Source organism: Rhineura floridana, chromosome 3 (genome assembly GCF_030035675.1).
Source record: "Rhineura floridana isolate rRhiFlo1 chromosome 3, rRhiFlo1.hap2, whole genome shotgun sequence".
NCBI classification, from domain to species: domain Eukaryota; kingdom Metazoa; phylum Chordata; class Lepidosauria; order Squamata; family Rhineuridae; genus Rhineura; species Rhineura floridana.
Genome location: NC_084482.1, coordinates 211686799 through 211700734, shown reverse-complemented (window position 1 = coordinate 211700734; position 13936 = coordinate 211686799). Strand labels below are relative to the sequence as shown.

The 13936-nt window shown below is 45.6% G+C and overlaps 1 protein-coding gene and 1 pseudogene across 1 annotated transcript; both read left to right on the top strand.

Annotated features, from left to right (window-relative positions):
- LOC133381470 (zinc finger protein 208-like) overlaps positions 1-12681 on the top strand; it is a 32284-nt pseudogene extending 19603 nt beyond the window's left edge.
- Positions 2422-4744, top strand: LOC133381461 (zinc finger protein with KRAB and SCAN domains 5-like). Its single transcript, XM_061620609.1, has 4 exons — positions 2422-2937; positions 3299-3380; positions 4073-4155; positions 4408-4744. The coding sequence occupies exons 1-4, from the start codon at positions 2521-2523 to the stop codon at positions 4600-4602; spliced, it is 777 nt and encodes a 258-aa protein (XP_061476593.1). The 5' UTR covers positions 2422-2520; the 3' UTR covers positions 4603-4744.
- Positions 12682-13936: the final 1255 nt, after the last annotated feature.

Here is a 13936-nt window from a genome sequence, read left to right as displayed (position 1 = left end):
TATAGCAAAGCCATACGCTGGGCAGGAGTCTCTCCATTGGAGGCGTTTTTTCTTTCTTTCTGTTAAACTGAGTTTAACCTTCTCTAACTGACAAAAGTAGCTGAACTGACTTGGCTTTCCGGTTCCATTCATCTTCCAGATACAGCAACATATATCATCACATCTTCCCTTCTCACGCAAGCCAAACCAGTTTGGGAGCCTTGTCTGCCAGCCTCCCCATATTTCTATGATCTATATATTTGTCTTGAACCCCCAGGAGGGTCCAAACCCCCAGGAAGGAGCCACAGCTCAGTGGGTAGAGCAGCTGCTTTGCATGCAGAAGGTCCCAGGTTCAATCTCCAAGGACAGACTCTGTGCCTGAAACGCTGGAGAGCTGCTGCCAGTCAGTGCAGATCCCACTGAGCTAGATCGACCCCCATGCTCTGACTCGGTACAGGGCAGGAGCTCCGTGTCTTCCTCCGTTCTGCGCAACGCCTCTTTCCTTCTTGGCTCCCGCTCTGAGAGATCATCAGGAGGCTTGACTTCCTGAGGGTTAAAATAAACGAAACCAGATTCCTAGACAGGAAAGAGGAGGAGGAGGTGCGCGAGGCTTCAAAGAAAATGCGGCTCCTCTCCCTCTGACGTCCCTTCCTGCCGGGCTCTTCCCTTGGAGGAAAGTGGCTCCCTGGTCAAGAGCGCAGTTGGATTCGCCGTTAAACACCAGCAGAAGCAGCAGCGCTGCAGCGTCGGTGGCGCCTTCTGGGGTCTGGTAAGCCCCTTGTCCCTGCTGTGCATTTGGGCGAAGGGGAGGAGCTGCAGGGCGGGGGAGCCAGGAGGGGGCGGGAGACCCCAGATTGGAGCCCCACCCGGTGAAGGCAGAGGAGCGGCTGGAGAGCCCACGACAGCAAGGGAGACCCTCACCCCGTAAGGAGGTGGCCTCTGTTCTGTGACCCTTCAGGATCCCCCGTCAGAACATCTGCCATAATAGCAGATAGACAGCAAAGAAAACGGAAGAAAAAAGATAGGCAGGGCCTTGGTACAATGAGTGGAAAGTGGAGCTTCCTTATGCAGAAGCAGTATACCAGAGTTAGTGTGTTAAATGGCCTCAGTTTGATGGCTAGACAGGAAGGGAATCCGGGGGGGGGTGTTGTATCCCTCAGAGCAAAAGCTCCTCTCTTCAAAGTCCCTTTCATTCTCACTTGGTGGTAAATACCCAAGCCCTGCATGGGTGGCCCCCTCTGAAATCTTGTGAGCATCCTCTGCCTTTCACATTTCGTGGAAAGGTTTTCACAGAGCAGGGCGCCCAGGTGATCCATCCAAATCAGGGAGGAGAGCTACCTCTCCCCAGCAAGGCCAGGACACCACTTTGAATTAAGGGGCAATTGAAAGTATGCCTATCAATGCCCCCGTTATTCACACACTGACTGGTGTTATCATACATGTGCCCATCCAGGCAAGTAACCCCTGGGATACAGAAGGGACCTTTAAGTGTGAATAGAAAGTGCTACTGAAAATTGGCAATCTTTTCATCAAAGGAATCAAACTCGGAAGACCCCGACTGAAAGTGAACAACCGTGTTTTATTAAAAGGGTAAATAGGTGAAGAGAGCCTACAGGACAGGGCAGCCCCCACCCGCATCCATATCCCATCACTCAATGCCTGCTGAGGTGAAGGTAAAGTCAGTTCTTCCTTAATTTATGATGACAATCCCAAAAATGTAGGTTCATTGCTTTCTTCCACCACATTATACTCAAAGATCTTTCCATTTCCTTATCACAACCAGGACATAAACTCCAGGAACTGCAGCGTTCCAATTTAATTTACTAAGCAACAATATAGCTCACGTTTAACTCTGAAGGGGGACAGTTGTAAAGATAAGCAAATCTATCAAGAGATGAAAGGAATAACGTATTTCATTCACAATTAAACCAACATTCTGTATTCCAGGTGAGGCTTGTAAAAGTTCAGAGATAAGTTAGGGAGTATAGGATCTTATATTGAATTAGACAATTGTCCCATCTAGCTCAGTATTGTCCGCACTGACTGGCAGAGTCTCTCCAGGATTACAGGCAGGGAGTCTTTCCCAGCCCTACCTGGAGATTCAAAGTGGGACGTTGTGTGTACAAAGCAGCTGCTCTACCACTGAGCTACAGCCTGTCTTCTGAAAGGTTCTCCCTTTTAGCTTGTTTTTAATTAAGAATAAGGGGGTAATGAGGATGATGCTGGTCCCTGGGGCCCTTTGGGGCTGCTGTCAGAGATGTGTCAGCCATCCAGGGATCCATCTTCAAAGTAAGACATAGGCATAATCACTGGGTTTTTATCAAAGGTTATATGGTAGAAACAATAATCCTCACATTTGACTATTCTTACCCAGCACCTTTCCTGCTCTGCAAGCCTTCGGCCTGGGCATAGTGATCCCTCTTTGGCTTCGCTCATAGAATAAGTGGACCTGCTCCTTCTGAACGTGGCCTCAGAAGGCAGAAAACTATTCCCAGAAGCAGAGAAGGGATGAGGACCCCGTGAAAGGCCAAGAGATCAAATATGGAACAGCAAGACCCATCTACTCCTGAAGCAGGACTTGGCCCTGATGCCATCAAGACTGAGACCCATGCGGAGGAATTCCTGGGGGAAAATGTGCAGAAGATCTTGGGGAAGAATCCCCTCAGCTCAGATGTGCAGCGCCAGCAGTTCCGGTGTTTCCGCTACCAGGCAGCTGAGGGGCCCCGAGAGGCTTGCAGCCAACTTCACCTTCTTTGCCGTGAGTGGTTGAAGCCAGAGCGACACACAAAGAACCACATCGTGGACAAGGTGATCCTGGAGCAGTTCCTAGCTGTCCTGCCCCCAGAGATGGAGAGCTGGGTGAGGGAATGTGGGGCCGAGACCAGTTCCCAGGCAGTGGCCCTGGCAGAAGGTCTCCTGCTGAACGTGGCTGAGGACGAGAAGCAGGCAGAGCGGCAGGTAAGATGGCTGTCCCTGGTGTAGATGAAGCCTTCCAGATGTTGTTGAAGTAAAAGTCCTATAATCGCTGGCCATTCATGGTATTGTCTGGGGCTGATGTGAATTGGAGTCTGGTCCCATCTGAAGGGCACCACGTTGGCTACCCCGATATCAAGTATCTCTAAGGGTTTTGCATCTATCCTTCCTTTCTATATCAAATGTTTATTTATTTATTTATAAAATAAATTAATTAATTAAATAAATAAAGGTTTTGCATCTATACTTCCTTTCTATATGAAACATTCCTGTGGTATTGCCTCTGTCACTCCTTTTTTAATTCTGCTCCCCATTCTATGACTTGAGTTCTTATTATGCTTTTCAGGAAAAGGGTCTCTGTGGAGAAACAGGAATGGATTTCCCTGAGGCAGAGAGGACTCCATTGGACCCCAGGCGGAGGCCGCTGGGTAAAGATGAATGGGGCGTGTTTCCGTTTGGTCTGTCTCTGTTGCTTTTGCCTGCGAGAACCAGTGTGATGTAGTGGTTAAGGTTTTGGACTACGACGTGGGAGACCAGGGTTCAAATCCCCACACAGCCATGAAGCTCACTGGGTGACCTTGGGCCAGTCGCTGCCTCTCAGCCCCAGAGGAAGGCAATCGTAACCCCCGTCTGAATACAGCTTACCATAAAAACCCTATTCATAGGGTCACCATAAGTCAGAATCGACTTGAAGGCAGTACAGTGGTTAAGGTGTTGGACTACAACCTGGGAGAGCAGGGTTCAGTCACTGCCCCTAAGTCCCACAGGAAGTCAATGGTAAACCCTTTCTGAATACCACTTACTATGAAAACCCTAAACACCATAAGTCAGGATCAACTTGAATTTCCATTTTCCACTCTTGTCTCCAGCCTTTTCCACAGCTCAGAAATGCTCCTACTTACATCATAAATTTTTACGTGGGAACCATCACTTTGATTTCTGGCTTAGAGCTCAAATGAGGAGAGATGTTTTATCACACAACTGAAAGATAAATTGTGCATAAATACCTGAAACTCACTCAGCTGAGAAGAACCCTTGTGCAGTTATACCTCTATGGTTAAATCTCTGACAATAGCATACGGTATACTAATGGCTTTTGGGCCCATTTTCTTTCTCACAGGGGATGGAATCATGTCGGCAAGACCTGCTAAATCATATCCCCTTTCTGGTGGAGGAGAAGCTGTTGCTGTCACCCCCGATCAGGTAGGGGAAAGACTCAGAAGTGGGAAAGGCTGGGGGCAGCCTGGGTGCCTCTCTGTCCCTGGGTCTGAATGAATTTTCCTCCTCCTCTTTGCGTCTCCCAAAGCCACCTCAACAAAAGCTGTGAATGCCATTTAAGAAGGTTTCTGTCCTTAGAACAATGACCAGCCACCTCACCTTAACTACGTTTTCCACGTAGGTTGGAGATAATCTTTATGCTTGCTATGATGACAAATTGAATTATATTTCTTTTAGGATCCAGTGTCTTTGGAGGATGTGGCTGTGCAGTTCACGGAAGAGGAGTGGGCTTTGCTGAATCCTGACCAGAGAGCTCTGCATAGCGAAGTCATGGAGGGGATTTGTGGGACTCTGTCCTGTCTCGGTAAGGCAGGTTCCGTTGTAATTTGTTATGTGCCTTCAAGTCGATTACGACTTATGGCAACCCTATGAATCAACAACCTTCAGTAGCGTCTGTTATAAACCACCCTGTTCAGATCTTCCTTTATGCAATCAATCCATCTATTGTTTGGCCTTCCTCTTTTTCTATTCCCTGCTGTTTTTCCCAGCATTATTGTCTTTTCTAGTGAATCATATCTTCTCCTGATGTGTGCAAAGTATGATATCCTCAGTTTCATCATTTTAGCTTCTAGTGATAGTTCTGGTTTAATTGTCTTTTTGCTGTCCAGGGTATTGGTCGTAATACCTGTTTTCAAATTCCATATTTCTACATTTAATGCACCCGAATATTCTGATGTACTGCCACCTATTTCAGCTGGGATTCTTCATCTTCTGCAGATAACTTGAATGGACAGCCATCTATTCTCTCTGAACAGATCTCTAGTTATGCCCTTCTAAAACAATGGTCCAATTAGCTGGAATTTTTCACTAAAATGTTTCCCCAAGTGCTATAACACAGCATAGCTGAGCTCCATTTGAGTTTCTAATATGGCCTACGAGGTGCAACATTTGGCATTCTGGGCTTTGGGGAGACACATCCAAAGCTTCCCTCCTAGTTTATCCTTTTTCCTAGACCTGGAGCAGAGTGGTGGCAGTGCATTATACGATGTGGGGGAGAGGAGGACCGTTTTAAGACTGGGGTAGCCATTATGGTGTGCTCCACAGATTCCTGGACTCTCACTCCCATAAGCGGTGACCATTGTCCACGCTGACTGGGGCTGATGAGAATGGGATTCCAACAAACTCTGGAGAGCACCACATTGTTATAGGGAAAGGGACTCAGACGGTAAGAAAAGCCTTCCCTATCATAGAATAGTAGAGTTGGAAGGGACCTACAAGGCCATCGAGTCCAACCCCCTGCTCAATGCAGGAATCCAAATCAAAGCATTCCCGACAGATGGCTGTCCAGCTGCCTCTTGAATGCCTCCAGTGTCGGAGAGCCCACTACTTCTCTAGGTCATTGGTTCCATTGTCGTATTGCTCTAACAGTTAGGAATTTTTTCCTGATGTTCAGTCTTAATCTGGCTTCCTGCAACTTGAGCCCATTCCGTGTCCTGCACTCTCCAAGAAGAGATCTTGGCCCTCCTCTGTGTGACTATCTTTCATGTACTTGAAGAGTGCTATCATATCTCCCCTCAGTCTTCTCTTCTCCAGGCTAAACATGCCCAGTTCTTTCAGCCTCTCCTCATAGGGCTTGGTTTCCAGTCTCCTGATCATCTTTGTTGCCCTCCTCTGAACCTATTCCAGTTTGTCTGCATCCTTCTTGGTGCGGAGACTAGAACTGGACGCAGTACTCAGGATGAGGCCTAACCAGTGCTGAATAGAGGGGAAGTAATACTTCACGCAATTTGGAAACTATATTTCTCTTAATGCAGCCTACTACAGCATTTGCCTTTTTTGCAGCTACATCACACTGTTGGCTCATATTCAGCTTGTGATCAACCACAATTCCAAGATCTTTCTCACATGTCGTATTGCTGAGCCAGTCTTATAACTGTGCATTTGGTTTCTTTTTCCTAAGTGTAGAACTTTGCATTTATCCCTGTTGAATTTCATTCTGTTGTTTTCAGCCCAATGCTCCAGCCTATCAAGGCCTCTTTGAATTTTGTTTCTGTCTTCCACAGTATTAGCTATGCCCCCCAATTTTTTATCAGCTGCAAATTTGATAAGCATGCTCTGTACCTCCTCATCCAACTCGATAATAAAAATGTTGAAGAGCACTGGACCCAGGACCAAGCTCCCACTTGTTACTTCTGCCCAGTTTGAGAAGGCACCATTGATAAGCACTCTTTGGGTATGATTCTGGAGCCAACTGTTGATCCACCTGATAGTTGTTCCATCTAGCCCACATTTAGCTATCTTGCTAATCAGAATGTCATGGGGCACTTTGTCAAAAGCTTTGCTGAAGTCGAGATATATTATGTTCACAGCATTCCCACAGTCCACAAGGGAAGTTACCCAATCAAAAAACAAGATAAGATTAGTTTGGCAGGATTTGTCTTTCATAAATCCATGTTGGCTCCTAGTAATCACTGCATTGTTTTCAAGGTGCTTACAGATTGACTGCTTTATAATCTGCTCCAGAGTTTTTCCAGGGATTGATGTTAGGTTGACTGGTCTATAGTTCCCCGATTCCTCCTTTTTGAAGATAGGGACTACATTAGTTCTCCTTCAGTCATCGGGCACTTCACCCTTCCTGCATGATTTCACAAAGATAATAGACAATCATTCCGAGAGTTCTTCAGGCAGTTCCTTCAATACTCTAGAATGCAGTTTATCGGGCCCTGCCAATTTGAACTCATTCAAAGTGATTTAAGTATTCCTTGACCGTTTGTCTATCAATCTCAAGCTCCAATCCTGCCCCTTCCACTTCATGTTTCCTGGGAGGGTCATAGACCCTTTTCTGGGAGAAGACTGAGCCAAAGTAGGAATTGAGCACTTCTGCCTTTTCTTTGTTATCTGTTATCATTTTGCCATCCTCATTGAGTTGCTGTGACACCATTTCTTTTCTCTGTCTTTTACTACGGACGTACCTGAAGAAAGCTTTTTTGTTGCTTTTAGCATCCCTCGCTAACCTCAGCTCATTCTCAGCTTTAGCCTTCCTGACGCCATCTCTGCAATTCCGTTGTACCTGCCTGTACTCTTCCTTTGTAGCCTGGCCTTCTTTCCACTTCCTGTATGTGTCCTTTTTTCTTTTCAGGTCATCTCTAAGCTTCTTGTGAAGCCACATTGGCTTCTTCTGCTGTTTTCCCCCTTTTTTCCTTGTTGGAATTGCTTGCCATTGAGCTTTTAGAATTTCCTTTTTTAGAAACTCCCACCCATCATAGACTCCTTTTCTCATAAGGGTCGCTTGCCATGGAACCGTACTTACAATTGTTCTGAGTTTATGAAAATCAGCTTTCCTGAAGTCCAGGGTGCGTGTATGGCTACTCTCAGCTTTTGCTTCTGTTAAAATCAAGAATTCAAATATGGTGTGGTCACTTCCCCCCGGTGTTCCCGTAACTGCCACTTTATCCACCAAATCATCTCTATTGTCTAGAATCAAGTCCAGGATAGCCAATCCTCTGGTTCCTTCCTCCACTTTCTGTAGGAGAAAGTTATATCCAACACAAGTCAGAATTTTCTTTGAGGGACTGTGTTTGTCAGAGTTTGTCTCCCAACAGATATCGGGATAATTGAAGTCCCCCATTACTACTACATCATGCCTCCTCGAAACACTGGCAATTTGCTTTGCAAAAGTTACATTCTCGTCTTCTCCTTGATTGGGTGGTCGGTAGTAGACTCCAAGCACCACATTCCTTTTATTACTTGCCCCGTTAATTTTAATCCAGATAATATCGGTGGAGCTACCAAGCTCATCTTCCTGTATTTCTGTGCAGGGATATATATTTTTAATATATAGTGAGACTCCACCTCCCTTTTTATTCCTTCTGTCTTTTTGAACTAGTTATATCCTTCAATTGCTATAGTCCAGTCATGGGAGTCATCCCACCAAGTTTCAGTTATACCTATCAAGTTGTAATTACCCTCCTGTATTAAGAGTTCAAGTTCATCCTGCTTGTTTCCCATGCTCTGCGCATTAGTATACAGACATCAAAGACCATGTGATTTATGGCTTGGCTTCCTTACTACGTTTTTCTGAGGATTGTTACTGGGCCCTATTATGGCCGATCTCTCTGTTCCCGTTACTGTGCACAAGCCTTCGTCAGTCGTTACCACCAAGATTACATCTCCCTCCCCCTTACGATTCAGTTTAAAGCCCTCCATGCTGTGGCCAAGCACATTCTTCCCAGTCCTTGTGAGATGCAACCCATCACTTGCCAGCAGTCCATCTTCCAGGAAGCGTAGCTCATGGTCCCAGAATCCAAATCTCTCACGTCGGCACCACCTTCATAGCCATTCATTCACATGTTTTTATTTCCCTTTCTACTCCTCTGCTATGTACTGGAAGGATGGATGAAAAAACTATCTGAGCCCCAAAGTCCTTGAGTTTCCTTCCCAGAGCTTCAAGTCTGACATGATTTCTTAATAGCTCCGTTTGGCAGTATCGTTTGTTCCCATATGGATGAGGAGAAAGGAATACCTATTGGTGGGCTTGATGAGTGATGGCAACCCTTCCGTCGCATCTCTAATCTGACATGCTCCTGAGCGCGCTGTAAACTAAGCGGTTTGCCTGCATTAGTAGGCCATTAAGATACATTCTCGTCTTGTCCTTGATTGGCTTGTCGACAGTAGACTCCAAGCACCACATTCCTTTTATTACTTGCCCCATTAGTTTTAATGCAGATACTCTTGGTGGAGCTACCAATCTCATCTCCCTGTATTTCTGTGCAGGGATATATATTTTTAACATATAGCGCGAGTCCACTTCCCTTTTTATTCCTTCTGTTCTTTTTGAAAAAGACAATTTGTCTATTTTTATTGATTTAAAACATGTACATCATCTTATTCTGAACAAAAATTCACAAGGAGTATAAAAATGGTTAGAGATCTATACAAGATGCTAGAATCACAACATAATCAAAACAGCAGTACACGAATCAGCACAAGAAACTTTAAGAGTCACAAGAAATACAAATATAGATGAGAACAATGTTAGAATCCCAGAGGTCTGACTCAGCAGCCCTGCCATAGTCATTGGCCAACTAATCCAGGAGTATTTGCTCTTACTGGCATCACGTTTGAGGGCTCTTTCTGAGGTGCTTTAACTGCTGAAGTGGGGGATTCACCTTGGGACCTTCTCCTTGCAATGGACTTTCTCTGCCACTGAAGGATGGAGCCTCCCCTTTTCATTCTCTCACTTCACTTGCTCTAGAGTTCAGAAGAGAATATCTGCAGTTGCTTTATTTACCTTGTCAACTTTGTAGGCTAGGCCGAATGAGTGATTGGCCCAGGACTACCCAATGGGATTAACCTCTTGACTAGGAGGTGAACCCAGATCACCGTGGTCCAAATCTGACAGTCTGTATCACTCCAACTGTCAGTGAATGCCAGACAACAGAGACTGTTCAACCTGGAGTAAGATCCGTCTCCCATCTAAGTCCTGTCAATTCTTCCTTTATCACAAAAGTTATTTGGGATTGTTCAGTGATTTGAGGATCCATTTCTTCCCTCATGGTCTTATCAGTTTCTCTCTTCCTTGCAGAAGATGATGAGTGGAAAGCCAAGAGGAAGGGAGAACTATGTGGGAAAGAGAGATGGAAAAGAGACAGATCTGAAAAGAGGGAAGAGCAGAGAAGGAAACCTGAAGCAGAAGAGAAAAGGAGGAATAAATCTTGCGCTTCTCAGGGCAGTGGCTACCATAAAACTGCCATCCGAGAAAAATCAGATCAAGGAAGGAAAAGAAATAAATATTTTCATTGTTCGAAAAGTCTGAATTCTAAAAGAAAGTACAAAAAAGCCCACTACAAAAACCAGAAAAGGGAGAAAGCATATCAATGTTTGGAATGTGAAAGGAGGTTTAGCTGCAAGGCAAGTCTCATTTTGCATCAAAGAATGCACACCGGTGAGAAACCATATAAGTGCTTAGAATGTGGAAAGAGCTTCCGTCAGAAGACACATCTGACTTGCCATCAAAGAATTGACACTGGGGAGAAACCATATAAGTGCTTAGAATGTGGAAAGAGCTTCAGTAGGAAAAACCAACTCACTGCCCATCAAAGAATTCACACTGGAGAGAAACCATATACGTGCTTAGAATGTGGAAAGAGCTTCAGTAGGAAACAGCAACTCACTGCCCATCGAAGTATTCATACTGGGGAGAAACCACATAGATGTCTGGAATGTGGAAAGTGCTTTACTAGAAATTCCTCTCTCACTTCCCATCCAAGTATTCACACTGGGGAGAAACCATATAAGTGCTTAGAATGTGGAAAGAGCTTCAGTAGGAAACAGAAACTCACTGACCATCAAAGTATTCACACTGGGGAGAAGCCATATAAGTGCTTAGAATGTGGAAAAAGCTTCCACCAGAAGATAAATCTGACTTACGATCAAAGAATTCACACTGGGGAGAAACCACATAGATGCCTGGAATGTGGAAAGTGCTTTACTAGAAATTCCTCTCTCACTTTGCATCAAAGAATTCACACTGGGGAGAAACCATATAAGTGCTTAGAATGTGGAAAGAGCTTCAGTAGGAAAAACCAACTCACTCCCCATCAAAGAATTCACACCGGAGAGAAAGCATATAAGTGCTTAGAATGTGGAAAGAGCTTCAGTAGGAAACAGAAACTCACTGACCATCAAAGTATTCACACTGGGGAGAAGCCATATAAGTGCTTAGAATGTGGAAAAAGCTTCCACCAGAAGGTAAATCTGACTTCCCATCAAAGAACTCACACTGGGGAGAAACCATATAAGTGCTTAGAATGTGGAAAGAGCTTCAGTTGGAAAAACATACTTGCTGCCCACCAAAGAATTCACACCGGGGAGAAACCATATAAGTGCTTAGAATGTGGAAAGAGCTTCCGCAGGAAACAAGCACTCACTGCCCATCAAAGAATTCACACTGGGGAGAAACCATATAAGTGCTTAGAATGTGGAAAGAGCTTCAGTGGGAAACAGCAACTCACTGCCCATCAACGTATTCACACTGGGGAGAAACCATATAAGTGCTTAGAATGTGGAAAGAGCTTCAGTTGGAAAAACATACTTGCTGCCCACCAAAGAATTCACACTGGGGAGAAACCATATAAGTGCTTAGAATGTGGAAAGAGCTTCCACCAGAAGATAAATCTGACTTCCCATCAAAGAACTCACACTGGGGAGAAACCATATAAGTGCTTAGAATGTGGAAAGAGCTTCAGTAGGAAACAACAACTCACTGCCCATCAAAGTGTTCACACTGGGGAGAAGCCATATAAGTGCTTAGAATGTGAAAAGAGCTTCAGTAGGAAACAGCAACTCACTGCCCATCAAAGTATTCACACTGGGGAGAAACCATATAAGTGCTTAGAATGTGGAAAGAGCTTCCACCAGAAGATAAATCTGACTTCCCATCAAAGAACTCACACTGGGGAGAAACCATATAAGTGCTTAGAATGTGGAAAGAGCTTCAGTTGGAAACAGCAACTCACTGACCATCAAAGTATTCACACTAGGAAGAAACCATATAAGTGCTTAGAATGTGGAAAGAGCTTCAGTAGGAAACAGAAACTCACTGACCATCAAAGTATTCACAGTGGGGAGAAACCATATAAGTGCTTAGAATGTGGAAAGAGCTTCAGTAGGAAACAGCAACTCACTGCCCATCAAAGTGTTCACACTGGGGAGAAGCCATATGAATGCCTGGAATGTGGAAAGGGCTTTACTAGAAATTCCTCTCTCACTTTGCATCAAAGAATTCACACAAGGGAGAAACCATAGAACTGCTTGGAACATGGAAAGAGCTTCAGAAGTAGCTTAAGTCTTTAATGTCATGAAAGATTTCAGAAATGGGGAAACCATATTATGAGTGTAGAACAGAGGGTTGCCGACCTGTTGCCTGTGAGTGTTTTGGAGGCCTGCAAAGCCCTTCAGTGGCACCCCAGCAAATTGCCAAGAGTCTTTATAATACATGCTATTTATTCATCTCTTGCACACTACAACTAATAAAATGTAGTCAGTGACCTTATTATAGAAACAGAAAAATAGGGATACATATCAGCATGAAAGAAGTTGCTGGAAATCCAATTAACATCAATGTATAAGACTGTGAAGGCACATCTTAGTTAAAACAGGTTACAATAGTTGAAGGCCCTTTTTGTGTGGGGGTGTGTATGGTGTGAGTGTGTGTTGTGGGGGTTGCATCATGTGCCTGGGAGAGAGGAGTCAAAGTCGACTGGGAAGATTTGAGGTGGCCCCAATTAGTGTAGTGACGGGTAGAGGGAGATATGACGCTGTGTGGAGGACTTGCCAGGTGAGGGGAACTCGGCCCAGGCAGTTAACGGCTGTGCTGGGTTCTGGTCCTCCACACACCCACAGGTTTGTTGGTTGCCCTATCAGCCAGCTCTCCGATCTCCGGATGCTGCTCCTAAATGCCAGATCGGTACATAATCAGATCTCTCTCATCCACGATTTAATTGTGCATGAGGCCTGGCATGTATAACTGAGACCTGGGTGGGTGAGCAGGGAGGAGTTAGTCTCTCCCAGCTGTGCCCACCGGGGTACTTGGTTCAGCATCAGGGTAGATCTGAGGGCCGGGGAGGGGGGGTTGCTGTGGTCTATAGGAGTTCCATCTCTCTCTCCAAGCACCATGTCCATGCAACTACTGGTCTGGAGTGTTTGCACCTTGTGTTGGATCAGGGGGACAGAGTGGGGATTCTGTTGGTGTACCGCCCACCCTGCTGCCCAACAGACTCCCTAACTGAGCTGACGGAGGTGGTCTCGGCTGTATTGTTGAGATCACCCAGACTGTTGGTGCTGGGGGATGTCAACATCCACGCCGAGGCCGCCTTATCTGGGGCGGCTCAGGACTTCATGGCTTCCATGACAACCATGGGGCTGTCCCAATATGCTACTGGCCCAACACACGTGGCAGGGCATACTCTAGACCTGATTTTTGCAACTGGACATGGAGATGGTGATCTGAATGTAGGGAGTCTTACATCAGCCCCTTTGTCATGGACAGATCACCGCTTGTTGAGGTTTAGACTTACAGCAGCTTTTCCCCTCTGCAAGTGTGGAGGACCCATTAAGATGGTCCGCCCCCGGAGACTAATGAATCCGGATGGTTTTCAAAAGGCTCTGGGGAGTTTTCCGGCTGATAGGGCTGGCGCTCCTGTCGAAACCCTGGTCGAACTATGGAATGCTGAAATGACCCGGGCAGTTGACATGATCGCTCCTGTGCGCCCTCTCCTATGTAGAGCTCATTCAGCTCCATGGTATACTTCAGAGCTGAGAGCAATGAAACAGGAGACGGCTTGAGTGCAGATGGAGACGAACTCCTGAGGGATGCAATTATGCACTGGTAAGTGCCTATACCAAGCTGTATTTAGGGGCAGTACGGGCAGCACAAAAACAATATTTTGTTGCCACTATTAAATCTTCTATCTGCTGTCCGGCGGAGCTTTTTAAAGTTGTCAGAGGGCTAGTACATTCTGGCCCTAGGAACACGGTAGAACTATCTGAAGCACGCTGTAATGAATTTGCTAGGCACTTCCAGGATAAAATCTCTTGCATCCGTCAAGACTTGGACTCCAGTGTTATAGCAGTTGAATCAAATGAGGTATCCGGAGCACAGCCTGGTCATGATTTTTTGGATGAGTTTCAATTGGTGCAGCTTGAGGACGTTGACAAGGTGCTTGGACAGGTGCGTGCAACCTCTTCTGTTCTGGATCCTTGCCCC

What these genes read in the sequence shown, in the direction of transcription:
- LOC133381461 (XM_061620609.1), top strand. Translation starts at nt 2,521, where the DNA reads ATGGAACAGCAAGACCCATCTACTCCTGAAGCAGGACTTGGCCCTGAT. An exon ending in AGAAGCAGGCAGAGCGGCAG is followed by an intron (nt 2,938 to 3,298) that starts GTAAGATGGCTG and finishes TATGCTTTTCAG; the next exon opens with GAAAAGGGTCTCTGTGGAGA. An exon ending in TTGCTGTCACCCCCGATCAG is followed by an intron (nt 4,156 to 4,407) that starts GTAGGGGAAAGA and finishes TATTTCTTTTAG; the next exon opens with GATCCAGTGTCTTTGGAGGA.